The sequence below is a fragment of the Carassius gibelio genome, chromosome A9 (assembly GCF_023724105.1).
Source record: "Carassius gibelio isolate Cgi1373 ecotype wild population from Czech Republic chromosome A9, carGib1.2-hapl.c, whole genome shotgun sequence".
NCBI classification, from domain to species: domain Eukaryota; kingdom Metazoa; phylum Chordata; class Actinopteri; order Cypriniformes; family Cyprinidae; genus Carassius; species Carassius gibelio.
The window spans coordinates 5,176,442-5,190,439 of NC_068379.1; the positions used below are offsets into that span (position 1 = coordinate 5,176,442).

At 35.2% G+C, this 13,998-nt stretch overlaps 1 protein-coding gene across 2 annotated transcripts; it reads left to right on the forward strand.

Moving 5' to 3' along the window:
• The first annotated feature begins 126 nt into the window (after positions 1–126).
• fgf9 (fibroblast growth factor 9) lies at positions 127–6,064 on the forward strand. Of its 2 annotated transcripts, none has more exons than XM_052605497.1 (4): positions 127–2,286; positions 4,320–4,437; positions 4,579–4,682; positions 5,618–5,662. In XM_052605497.1, exons 1-4 carry the CDS (start codon positions 2,118–2,120, stop codon positions 5,644–5,646), a joined length of 420 nt encoding a protein of 139 aa, XP_052461457.1. In that variant the 5' UTR covers positions 127–2,117; the 3' UTR covers positions 5,647–5,662. The 2 variants fall into 2 exon arrangements, with proteins under 2 accessions (XP_052461457.1, XP_052461456.1); XM_052605496.1 differs by having other exon boundaries at positions 1,421–2,286; positions 4,320–4,442; positions 5,618–6,064.
• The last annotated feature ends 7,934 nt before the right edge of the window (positions 6,065–13,998 follow it).

Genomic DNA, 13,998 nt, shown 5'->3' on the forward strand with positions numbered 1-13,998 from the left:
AATTGACCAATCACGTGAAAGGATTGTCAGGCTTTCGAGATCAAAGCGTGGCTGGTTAATGTTTTTGTGTAATTCAACTACTGCTTTTAAAGTTTTAATAAAGTTACAAGTGCAGGGTACTTTGCAAAGTAGTCGTATAACAAAACTTTTTAATAAACGTCAGCATTTATCTAATAAATTAAATATTGCGTTTGTAAAGTTTTTAAGAACAGACTTATTTGATTCAGCTCAAATTGCACAGAAGAATTCTGAATCTAAGAATCAGCACATTAGTTCTCATGATTATAAATCTGAAATGAGTCACTCTCATCCCAGAGGAAGGGAATTTAATGAATTACAATCCGTCCTGATAAATTCAAGACAATAACGTTTTGTTTCAAAAACGTTTTTTTCTTTTCTTTTTCTGCTAGAATAAGCTACATCTGAAAACAAAATGTAATTCCTCAAGATAAGTTTCATTATAAATAAATATTTTTTTTTAATGAAAGAATTATAAGATATCACTTAAAGTCACAGAATAGAGCTGTTTGGTTACATTTTAAGCCAGCCCTGGTTTTATGTTTGCTGTTAGTTCTTTTTGGAATTTCCTGCATTTCTTCTTCTTCAACAATCGATTTCACTCGGATCTACGTCACTATACAGAGAAAAGGGTTGCTACTCCCTTTCATCTCAACAACTCCAGTAATGTTAACTAATAATCACAGAACATTATACTCACAAATCCTCAATTGCTTTTCTAAAAATCTAGAATTGCTTCTGATTAAAAATACAAATAAAATAAAAACAGCTCTACTTTGATCCGCCTGTATGCGTAAATAACTCATACCTCTTTAAATTTTGTAGGAGGACAGCGTTAACCAATTTTCCACAATAAATAAATAAAGATTTCCACTCTTTCCATGGTGAAAGCAAATGGTCAGTGCTAATGTTGAGGGAACCTAAGATATGAGGCATATCATTTTTTTCTTCATAATGATTTAGACATCAGAGCGTGCTATTTGAGGCCTCCAGTACATAAACAAATAAACTGACCAATTTATTACCACCCACTTTGATCTCATTTCTTCTGGCTTCATTGGAACCATCATCACACATTAATTGCAAAACTCATATAAGGCCTCAGATATGAGAGGCTCCACGGGTGCTAGTGTGGTGTGAGTTCGAGTTTATATCTTGCAGATTTATATCTGGCAATTCTGAGAAACAACTTGCAATTCTGAAAAATATATGATATAAAGTCAGACTTGCAAGATGTAAACTTGCGATTGCAAAAAATGATATCAGATATACACTCAGAATTAAGAGAGAAAAAAGTCAGAATTGTGGGATATCAACTTGAAATTGAAAGAAAAAAGTATGATAATTCTGTGTTTTTGAATTTTTCTTAGAACTGAGAGACATAACTCACAATTATGACATATTTCTCAAAATGATGAGAAAAGGTAAGAATTCTGAAATAAAAAGTTGCATTTAAATTGTTTTCTTTCTTTTTTTTATTCTGTGGTGGAAACAAGTTTCCACATAAATGTTGATACACTTGAAATGCAATCATTTTCTCCATGTTAACCTTTGCTGAACAGTAAAATGCATACAATATTAGCAAGTATTTTATGTTATCAACAACAGTAGTTGTACTATTAGTAGTAGTGCATTATTAGTTTTAGAATTGAACAGAAACACTGCTTTGAGGTCAAGTTAATAAAGGCAAATGAATCAATAACTGAAATGGAAGCGAGTTAAGGCTCTCATACACTTCATACACATTCACTTGTGTCATTACCTATGAATGTGCATGAGCGAAGAGATACTTCTAGTTATAGTTCTGTCCTCTGTGTGCATCTGTTCTGAATGTTCATTTAGTATGTATCAGTGCAGATGATGTATGTATAAAGGATGGCGATATGATGAGTGGAGGCACGCTGACCCTGTGTAGTGAAGTTTGTTTACACTGAGTGCAGGACATTATGTTCCTTTAGTTTCAATATATCAGTCAGTCACAGCACTGGTGATTGAGGAAGGACACTCCGGGCCTCAGAGACGGTTTCACAGGTGTCAGTGCGGTCACGAGCCGACAGCATGTCAAAGAGCTTCACCTGGAGGCCGTATTTGTGTTCCTGATGCCTCTCTCCTGGATATGGACGCTTTTATGCTTTATATCAGTTATACTGTCAATTTGTGTAAGATGTAACTGCACAGATGAAGACACCGAGTCCTTAGGTGACCAGGCCAGTCACGTGAGACACATGTGGCTGCTCTCAATGAGGGATGTGAAAATGAGAGAGAAAGGTAAGATCAAATCTGTACCAGCTTGTTCATTCAAAACACCTTTTTTACTATTCATGGGAATCTTTAATCCATATATATATATATATATATATATATATATATATATATATATATATATATATATATATATATATATATATATATATATATATATATATATATGTATGTAATTAATTTATGTTATGATTGTAAATATGGTGATTTCGGACTAAAATTGTTCAAAAGCCATTTTAAAAAGTGATACAGAACTCAAAACCATGCTGTTTTTTTCAGTATTTAACATGGTAAAAGTTGTTGCACCTTAATGTCCTTTTACTGTGAGTGTATTCAGAATACAGCACCGCATCTCATACATCATTGCCTGAATAAATGGTACATAAGTGTTTCTTCTGCAAAGAAACTTCTAACTGGGCCTTAAGATGCCTAAAAGTGACTTAAATTTAAGACAAAGCATTGCAATAAGCTAAAACGGCTAAAAATCATGATTTAAATTCCCCATCTCATATATATATATAAGATATATGAGGTAGCCTAATTTCAAAAGTGTGATTTCTAAACCTGGAATGGTTACATAAATTACTTTTTAAAATTTAATATGCATATTTATTGTTATGCCAAATTCTAAAATAGTTTTTTAGACTACAAAATATATTTAAAATCTTTATCATCAGTCATCTTCCATCAAATCACGAACCACTGGAAAAGTCATGGGGTCTTTAAATAAAGTCATGGGGCTTTGCGTCAGAAAGACTGAGAATGACCATAGTGGCTGTTTCTGTGTGTCACATGACACTGTGTCAAAAATAATGTGTGTACGGTACATGCATTTGGCAATAATCCCAGTACTTTTTTATATGAATTTTTTATTAGTATTAGCAGCTTAATAGTAGGCCATAATTTTTGTTAAAATAAGTTTTACACAGAGCAGCACAGATGACAAATGTGGCTTAAGAGCTGAACACATGACAGCTGTCTATCTACTGCCTATTTATAACACCATCTGTTGCTTAAAAACTGAATGAATGCACCAGCATATGGTATTAAATACTATCTTACCTATTACTATTGAATGAATATTGTGTAGTACACAATATATTTATTGCTATTTTGTTGCACATTTGAAAAAAGTCAAAGTAGGTCATCCAGGTATAAAATGCATACATAAATTGTAATATTTTGCAAATGAAGTGTAGTATGGTAGTGTGCTATTCTGATACCTATATTTTGTTCTAAAGTTTGTTTGGTCACTTATATGCATGATATTCAATTATATATATATATATATATATATATATATATATATATATATATATATATATATATATATATATATATCATCATACTGATCATACTGATGCTCCCTGCATTGTGCTGTTACTGAGACCAGTGACACATGTTAGTGGCCACATATAGCCATTCACTCAGGATCTGAGCTTCAGTGTGCAGTGTGCATCAGGTCATGTCTGGTTTACAGCAATCAAAGACACAAGGACAGATCTGTGACGCATGCTGATAACTTTTCGCTGATAGCATAAAGTGTGTTAGCAAGGCAGCTGTTCAAGAGAACATGCACACAATCAAACCAGTTTGTTAGTAACAACTGATTATAAATATATTCATCTCAAAACAATATTTTAACCAATGAGAAATTTCTACAAAATATCCACCTTCGGCAGCCTTATCACCCTGGCTGTGTCCAAAATCATACTCTGGTACATGTTTGAGTAAACAATTCCCTAGTATCTGTTAAAAAAGTTAAACAGTCAGTTTAAATAAGTTTCCTAGAATAGGAATGTGTGTAGTTTGACTGTTATCTGGACGCACTACATCCGCCATACTGTGTTGCTTCTCTCTCATTCTCAAATCTTCTTCTATTGGCCTCATATAATCTTAAAAACACACACTACTTTCTTCACATACTGTTTTTCTATATAATAGTGAAGTGTGCAATGTCAGATGTTCTCCATCTTACCATCTAACTATAGTTCAACATTTCTTAAATGTAAATTATTACTGTTCTTTGAATATCCCAGCAGTCATAGGGGGGTCTAATCCAGCTCGACATCAGCTCCTGTATTGCCGTGTTGGGATTGGCTTCCACCTTCAGATTGTGATGAACGGCAGTGTTTGGGGCGTTCACGAGCCTTCTGAGTACAGTATGATTTACTCACCTAACTTTTTTCTACAGAGATTTGCACATATTAAATTGTCAGAATAAATGTACGTTATATCATTCCCATTTATTTTATTTCTATGTAATGATTTCTTCTTCATTCTCTTTTTGTCTTTAAGGCTTGCTGAGAGTGTTTGCTGTCAGGCCAGGAATAGTGGGTATCTGTGGTGTGAAGAGCGAGCGATATTTGTGCATGAATCCGGAGGGAATCGCACAGGGAATGGTGAGAAAGGTCATCTGTTACACAACATTACATTTCTCAGAATCACATTTATGCCTGTAAGGCCTGATATATGAAACCAGTCAAAAAATCTAATGCTTTGTAATGTTACAGTTTATTAAACCTATGCACAAAATATAAAATACAATTTTCTGAAATATGCATGAGTATGTTTTGGTGCCATATCATGCATTATGCCTCATAAGGTCCAACCTGATCTGAAAAACAAATATGCAATTTGGTACAGACGTTGTTATTAAAATGGACTACAAGTAATGTAATATGTAATGTAAATCAATGAGATCTTTATAACAGTATAGCAAACTATTGACAATGAGACTGCACATAAACTATAATATCAGTTGTGACTCTGCATCACCCAATAATGTCTTAGTAGGATAATATTTGATTTCTTAGTTTAATGAGCAAAGCTCTGCAGGGAAAAACATATAATGCAATGCAATACAATTATTTATCAAAAACATTAAAACATTTATCAAAAGCTTTATCAAAATCATATCAGATACTCACATAATGTATAAAGAGTTTTCCAATATATATATATATATATATATATATATATATGGTTAATCAAGTTGCTTCAGTCCACTAAATGTTTATCTTGAAATATTACTAAAAATATAAAAGTTATTATCATGTTTAATTCATAAAAAAACAGTAAATAGACAGCAAAGAGACACGTGAACCATGACCTAAAGGTGGACATGTTTACAATTATAGAAAAAAAGCCTTTTACTTACTAAAAAGTATCAACCCAAGTAGTAGATTGTGTGCAACAATTAATTCTTACGCTTATGTGAAATAATAGTAATTTTGGCTATTTGTAAGGAATAATTACTATTCTTATCAAGTGCATCCTGAAATAATGACACATTTGCATATGTAAACAATAACATTATGTCTATTTTTTGTTGTAGAAGAAGTTCTCAAACGAATGCCTTTTTAAAGAGCACATGGAGAAGAATCATTACAACACATACTCCTCCGTCAGCACAGGATTCTTCCTGGCTTTGTCGCAGCAAGGCCAGCTGAGGAAAGGGAAAAAAGTGGGCCGGCACCAGGCATGCACTCACTTTTTGCCTCGCAAACCCTTATCTCATTAAACTTTTTATTCTGAACAGTGACAATGTGACGTGACATACAGCCAAGTATGGTGACCCATGTTCAGAATTCGTGCTCTGCATTTAACCCATACAAAGTATACACACACACACACACACACACCGTGAACACACACCCAGAGCAGTGGGCAGCCATTTATGCTGCGGTGCCCGGGGAGCAGTTGAGGGTTGCTTGCTCAAGGGCACCTGTTGTGGTCTTGCCGGCCCGAGACTCAAACCAACAACCTTAGGGTTAAGAGTCAAACTTTCTAGCCACGAGGCCATGCCCACAAACAGGACCATCCCTAGGGTGATGCAGCTGCTGCAGTCGCAGCGAGAGATCGTCCCTGTGACCTTTACTCTATTTTTGGAATCCGCAATGCATGTGGTGAATTGGCTGCAAACTGCACATTTTGTCACTCCAATTACTTACCGTATTTGTATTTATTTTAAACATTTAAATTGATAAATGACTGAATTTGACATCTTTATCTGTAATTTGTGTTTAGAATGAATGTGTAAATATGCACATATTTATTTATTTGTCTCTAATGTGTGTATAGTTTAATAATGAATGAGATATACATTTATGCCAGTGTTATTTTTGTAATATTTATATACTTTTATTATATTTATTAATATTTTTAATTAGCTATTATTTTATGTCATATTTTTTATTTATTTTATATATATATATATATATATGTATATATATATATATATATATATATATATATATATATATATATATATATATATATATATATATATATATATATATATATATATATATATTTCTATTTAGTTATTTTAGTACTTCAGCTTAAATGGTCACACTGTGTCAACTTTTCTAATTAGTTTTCATCTATTATTTATACTTTATAGCAACTTTTCAATGACTAAAAAGTTTGATATGTATGATTTTATTATGTAGTGCATGTCATATTTCATCTCATTGTATGAAATGAAGCCGATCCATCTGACAGTTCTGAACTCCAAATAAAGATGAACATGCTGAATAACAGTGAATGTTGGAAAATGCAAACAGAGAAAAAATAAAACAAAAAAATAAAAAAATTAAAGGTTGAACTGACTCCATACTGAATAAAGGCCCATTCAACACCAAGAATGATAACTATAAGGATAATTATATTAGCATCCACACCAGCGGATGATATTGTCCGTCTGTTCTAAGCACAAAACTCTCTAGCTTATTATAGCAGGATTTATACTGATGTTTTTATTTTACATCAGCTGGAAAAAATGTATAGTGATTCCACTGATATCGTTGGCGCCGTGGGGGAGGGGCGAGGCCGGTGGGGCCGGTGTTAATGAGGAACACCTGCGACACACAGTTCTGGAGTCTGGGGTGTTTGCACAGGTGTGCCTCGCCCCTCTCCCACAGCTCTCACCTGCCCTGCTTCACGTCACAAGGCTATCATAAACTATCAAAGCATTTACAGGAAATGATGCTGAAAATAAACCCAGACTAACGCCATATTTCATTCACATCACAATGAATCATTTTAAAGTCTATGTTTTATATATCTCCTATCCTAAAAGCCGTGAGGGAAAACCCATCATCCAAAACAAACCATGGCTTACAGTCAGATTCAGCCGTATATTTATGATCCAGAATCAGATCCCGAGGCTGAAACTGAACGAGAGCAGCAGCAGCAACGACTCGCTCCGAGCGGGGCTCGAACCCGGGTCTCTGATGGGAGGCGGACGCACTAACAAGGAGGCAGAGATATTTGAAGCAGTTTTACTCACCGCCTGCGGTTCCAACACACGATCGTGACCCTTTTTCCTTGGGATTGCATTATCCTTAAGAAATAAACGATGTGCAAATCCGGCGTCAAACTGTGCCTTGTTTGTAAAACAAGCATCTTCAAAATGCAGGGAACAAACACAAACACTTGCACAACTCTGTTGATGCTCTGTAAAAATAAACTCCATCCATTTTTGGTAATCTGTGCAGGGTTGTCTTGCCCTGGCAACCAAAAACACACTTCTTTTGTGACATTTCGCGACGCTCTCGCTCTGATCAGTGAAGTCTGTTGTGCTCTCAGTGCTCTGCTATACGGGAGCGCGTGCTCTTCCGGCAGAAGTGCCTCAGGACCCATATAAGGAAATTCCGCTCCATCTAACGTCACACAGAGCCATACTCGAAAAAAACTTTCCGAAACTTGTGACAAACCGGAAGGAGTATTTTTGGAACAGAAATACTCCTTCAAACGTACAACTTAATTTTTGAAACTTTGTCCATGTTTAGCATGGGAATCCAACTCTTTAACAGTGTAAAAAACTCAGTATGCATGAAATAGCATTTCACCCCCCCCCCCCCCCCTTTGAGAAGACCAGATGACGAAGAGAAAGCTCAAGCAAATTAGACACCACAGACTATATAACTCTATTAGATAAATTAGACATGTCGAACTTTTGTGTATTGTTTGTTTGGTCCATTATCATACAGTGCTCTCTCTCCTCACTTGTTAACTCTTCTTCTTCTTCTGCTGTCTTTCCCCAGTCGTATATGTTTGAGTGCTGTTGAGATAAGTGTATGAAGAAAGTCATGGCTCATCCAGAGGAGCTAGAGTCTACAGTAGGTGTAGATGTTGGGGCTATATAAATGGAGAACAGATGGTCATGACCACAGAGCAGCTCCTCATCTTATCCCATTATGTATGTGTCATCTTATCAGCCATATGGACTGGGAAAAAAATCACACAGCTTGTACATTTCACAAATAATTACAAAGAAACAGCAATTAACACAAAGACTGAAACAGTATTTTCTTGTTAAATTAACTCAAGTAATCTTAGCATTCTTCTGATATCAAAATTTTGATCATGTTTTGTGATTAATTTATTTACAAATATGTTATGCATTTACATACTATGTACCTGTAATTGTAATTACAAAAATCGGGTAATAACTAAGTACTAATTCCAAACCTACCCTAAACCTTAGCTTGACCCATAGTTATAACACACAGTACTATCTTAGTACTCTAAGTAGCAAGTGCACATATTTTAAATTAGAGTGCAATTGAATTTTTCTTCATTCTAAAAGTTAGGATTTTAGTGTGAGAGGTGACATACAGCCATGTCCATACCTGTCAATACTCCCGTTTTTCCCGGGATTCTCACGTATTTCACACTCATCTCCCACCTCCTCCCGTTTTGTTATTTCACTTTTGTTAAACTCCCTCACCCCTCATTTACACTGAACACATGTGCGGCGCATTATGGCTGCGACACGGCTACCGGAGCTGATCGCGCCCATTCTAGTCAATGCTTGTGTTTACACCGGCTGCGACGCGGCGCGTTTCAGAAGCTTCCCAGAAGTCTCTAAATATAGGCGCCTAGTCTATTCTTAAGTCTAGTCTTTTTAAATTGACAGGGATTTCTGACTTTTATTTTGTATTTCCGGTGCGACTTGTACGCTCGTCCGTCAAAAATAGACTAGGCGCCTATATTTAGCGAAGCGGTGCAGAGAGGGGTTACTTTGTATGGCCCTACTTCCTTACATGAACAATCACATCAATATATTATTCCAAGGTTGTCCAGTTGCCAGATCTTGTGTGAAACGCATCCTACTCACCAGGGCCGTAGCTGGGGTTTGCGGTGCCCCAGTGAAGGTTGTTCCAGTGGGCCCTGTTTGAGGCCCACAGTTTTATTTGCTATTGCTTAAGAGTTAAACTGTGTCAGAACAAATTTGTCTTGATAATGTCATAACTTTGATAGGAATGTATTTAACGCATTACAATCAACCAAAAACTACAACTGTTTTTATGACAATATTTAAACAACTATCAACACTTTGTTGACCAATTACCAAGCAATGCTTCATTCTGTTCAGACTGTGGTGTGAGGTTGCATTAACAATTAAAAAAATAATAATAATAATAAATAAACATATAAGCAATACATGGTGCTTCATAAGGTGCTGTTTTTAAGGTTTAATTTTTGGTCCCAATTTTATATATATATATATATATATATATATATATATATATATATATATATATATATATATATATAACATTTTTATCAATTTCACTAGTAGTTCAATATATTGTGACGTTCGTGCACCAGGAAAACATAAGGAGAGGGAGAGATCCAATTACAGGTAAACTTTATTGACAAAAAGGGTAATCCAAAAATAAACAATCCAAGGAGACAAATAAAACAAAAGAGGGAACCGGAAGGAACAGAACGGGAACTCGGAGGACGAGAAGGTAAGGGTAAGTCTCGGGAGACTAGAACATAGGTAACACGAAGGGTAAGGACTCCATACAAACAACAGGGAAAGACAGGTATTTATAAGGAGACTAATGACAATAGATTGCCTGCACCTGGTGCGATTAATTGGAGTGCAATTACTGTGAAGACAGGACCAGACTAGAGGAATTATAGTGCCTATGGTGAAGTGCCTAAGGAGAAGTGAGCTCACTAGGGAACACCCAGGAAAACAGAGACTGACAGCGTGACGTATATGAAGATTCGTATAATATGTCACAGTTCGCTTAATTTTGCTATAGCCAACTCACTTACATAAATGTATCATAGTGTCCTGTAGCTACTAGTAATATATATATTATATATATATATATATATATATATATATATATATATATATATATATATATATATATATATATATATGTATATATATATATATATATATATACATATATATATATATATATATATATATATATATATATATAACATTATATCTGGTGTCTGAATAATTTTTGGTTTAACTGTGCATAAATTCTTGTTAAAACTACAAAGTATTTCAGTGATTTTCTTTCTTTCATTTTCTTGGATTAACATAGCAGCTATAGCTAAATTAGGCGAGGTCACTTTAAGAGAAGATGAACGCATCCAAAATAATTTTTTTCCTCAACTGTTTACTTTCACTTTCACTACTTTCACTAGTTTTTTTCGACCATACTTTCCTAGGTGGGTATTTTGACATATTTTGTATGTATTTGTCGGCACAAGAGCAAAAAGAAGCAAATTCAGTGTTCAAACGTTTTGAGACGCCTTTGTCTGCGTGAGCCCTGAACACCAGAACACCGTTGTACTGAATTGGGCTCTTTCACATCTTTTTGTTTGTTCAAACTGCGATTTGTATTTGTTCGTTCAGATGCAGGAGGGACTTCGATATGAACTTCGCAGAAGAGAGCTCGGTTCAGTGTCGCTGTCTCAAATCTCAAAAATATGCTGCTGCATCTCTACTTTCAAAAATCTATACAAATTAAAGTCATAGATTGCACAGGCCACTTTCACCCTTAGACTGAGAAGTACACCTTGCCACAATGTCAGCTGCATAGTTTCAGAACTGTCTGATGTGGAATTACAAAATAAGAGCCTCCAAAATATCATAAATATGCTGTTGCATCTCTACTTTTTAAAAGATCTATAACAATAAAAGTTCTAGATTGCACAGACTAGCTCCACCTCAGATTGAAAGTACACGTGTTGTGGTATTACAAAATAAGAGCCCCCCCCCCCCCCCCCCATTGTGATATAAAGGTGAATCTCAATAAATTAGAATGTCATGGAAAATTTCATCTATTTCAGTAATTCAACTATAATTGTGAAAGTTGTGAATTGTAATTAAATTAAATGCACACAGACTGAAGTAGTTTAAGACTTTGGTCCTTTTAATTGTGATGATTTTGGATCACATTTAACAAAAACCCACCAATTCACTAACTCAACAAATTATTATAGTTAATAAGAACAATAAAAAGAAAAATTGTGAATTGTTGGTCTCAATCAAGTATAGAAGAATAAAGCACAGCCCACACAGAATTCACATTCAAACAAAGCAGCTTTCTGTTCTTCATCAACACATCGTAAACTAACTATGGTCATAGGTTCCAATGAACTCTATTAGAAACAACATAACTTGTTATCATAGTTGCTATTTAGGAAATGCATGCCCTGCAATCTTATAATAGCCGAAAGAGAACATCAGTATGCTTTGGTGTTATAGTTATCTGCAATCTTTCTTGGGCCTTTACCAGCATAAATGCACAAAATTTTAAATGTAACTGACAGCATTGACATCAAACTGACTTGTAATCAGTCAATTTAATAATTCTAGCCGCTCTTTAACTATTTCAGTTGATTCTTATATGTTGACTGAAAGCAAGATGTGTGCTGAGTCTTGTGACAGCTAAAGCAGCTCTGATCTGATTTAATTTACACAGAACTAAAACCTCTTCATTCACGTGTGCCTCACCCTCAGGAATGAATACATTTCAATGTATCTGTAATCTGCTTAGAATTGTAGACACTGTTGTAAATATGACATTGAGTTTGGTATGTTGTTTACAAGCCATTCAGGGTATTTTTGTACACATAGTACAGCTTCTTTCCTTTTATGGCCCCTGTGGTTTGTGTAAGCCTGCTATTTTAGGCCTGGAGTCTCTGCCCACGGCAGTTTCCCAGAACACTTGTGCATATTTGCATTTAAGAATGTAACTCTTTTACAGCTGATTTGCTTTTCATTTTCATTCTCCAGCATAGTAGATTAATATCTTAAAGTCAAATGCTATTAATATTTTGTAGATTTTCTCAGCATGCATGAAGAGTTCAATTTCTGTCATCATTTTCTTACCTCAAGCAAAACAAACCCTTTTGATTTTCATTTTTCCATGGGACATATTAGGAGCTCATATTACTCATATGATATTTCCTTACGTCATGCCCTTCACTGCTGATTTTTATTCAAAACAGGCCTTTCTTTTTTCTCAAGGCAAATATGGTTTTGGATGAATTAACCCGTATTATTGACATACAATTTCTTAACCATTTGAATGGGTTTGTTTTCTTCTCTCTCCCTACTAGTAAAACCCAATGCATTCTGGGAATTATAACAACACTTAAGTGCAGGAAGCACCGCCCACACAAAGTCAATCAGATTTTTCTTCTTCTCGAAACTGCTATTTTGGAGTTTTCTGAAAAGTTTTGTATTCGCTTTAAAAATTTATCTTTATAACTATAATTGCAAATGTAATAATACTGGTCACATCGGAGTTTACCAAATAATCATTTGATCTATTTCTGCATAGCTTGTGGTTCCAGACCTAAGTTTAATGCTTATACAGCAGGCCGTAACCGTTGAGGGTCAGTTCCCCGGGACTTTCTGAACGAGCACCTGTGTGTGTGGAGGCTCCATCATATCATCTCGCTGGATAGTGACTGCTGCACATTGTGTATACGGGGTTCATGGAACAATATTCAGACACCCACATGGAAATGATGATAGTCTGCAGCTTTCCATGCAGGTTTGCATATAAACTGTGGACATGTTGGTTTGATTGAACAGCCAGTTAATGCAATGCAATCTCTCGCAGTGGAGAAGATCATTTATTAAAATTGCTACAGACCTAAGGGCTTGGACCATGATATGGCTCTGATGAAACTGGTGCAGCCCCTCAGCTTCAGTGGTGCCTTCTGCAATATTTGTTTGTTTAAAATAGTTATTCTGAAGAACCACTGCTATTGTAATGACTCACAGTGAAGTTTCACTAAAGTCATCCATACACACAATTTTCAAAGTTGTTTACTGTGTCTCATTTAAAAAAAACAATAGTGAAAGAAGTGGTACAGGAAATAATGTGCTTTCAGATATGCAGAAGTCACACTTTGTGATCATCACTCACATGAACAAGAACCAATTTGCGTTTTGTCTAAAATCACAAGAAAGTTGGAGTGAAAATTGTATATCCAACATAAACTGAACCTGGGGTTTACACCTGGATGGAGCCAGGATTGTGATCATGTCACATTCGTCTGTGAACGAAGTTGTTTGTTGTTTGTCAAAAGGTACACCTCCTCTTTATGAATTTTGTACACTCCTTCAAATTAAAGTTTTAAAGTTGTGATTCACTTCTTATAAATCGAATGGAAAAATACCAGAACCAAGGCAGTTGTAAAAAGGGAGTGGTTACACTCTGAAATCATCTCATCAGTTATTCTGATGAAACAGCGCCCTCTTGTGGTTGAAGAATTACAAGAAGAAGAAAAAACTACAATAATCGTCTCTGCTACTTTTCATACAGAGAGAATAAAAGCTGCATTCCTCTACTCCCAGCTCTACAGTTTACTTACGGGAAAGACAACATCAAGGAACTGAATCCAGGTAAAAACAAACCTTGCACTGGTCACTGT

Excerpts from the sequence above, each read along its gene's own strand:
- fgf9 (XM_052605496.1), top strand. The coding sequence starts at position 2,118 with ATGCCTCTCTCCTGGATATGGACGCTTTTATGCTTTATATCAGTTATA. Across the intron at positions 2,287-4,319 it reads TGTGAAAATGAGAGAGAAAG|CAGTCATAGGGGGGTCTAAT; the intron begins GTAAGATCAAAT and ends TGAATATCCCAG. Across the intron at positions 4,443-4,578 it reads TCACGAGCCTTCTGAGTACA|GCTTGCTGAGAGTGTTTGCT; the intron begins GTATGATTTACT and ends TTTGTCTTTAAG.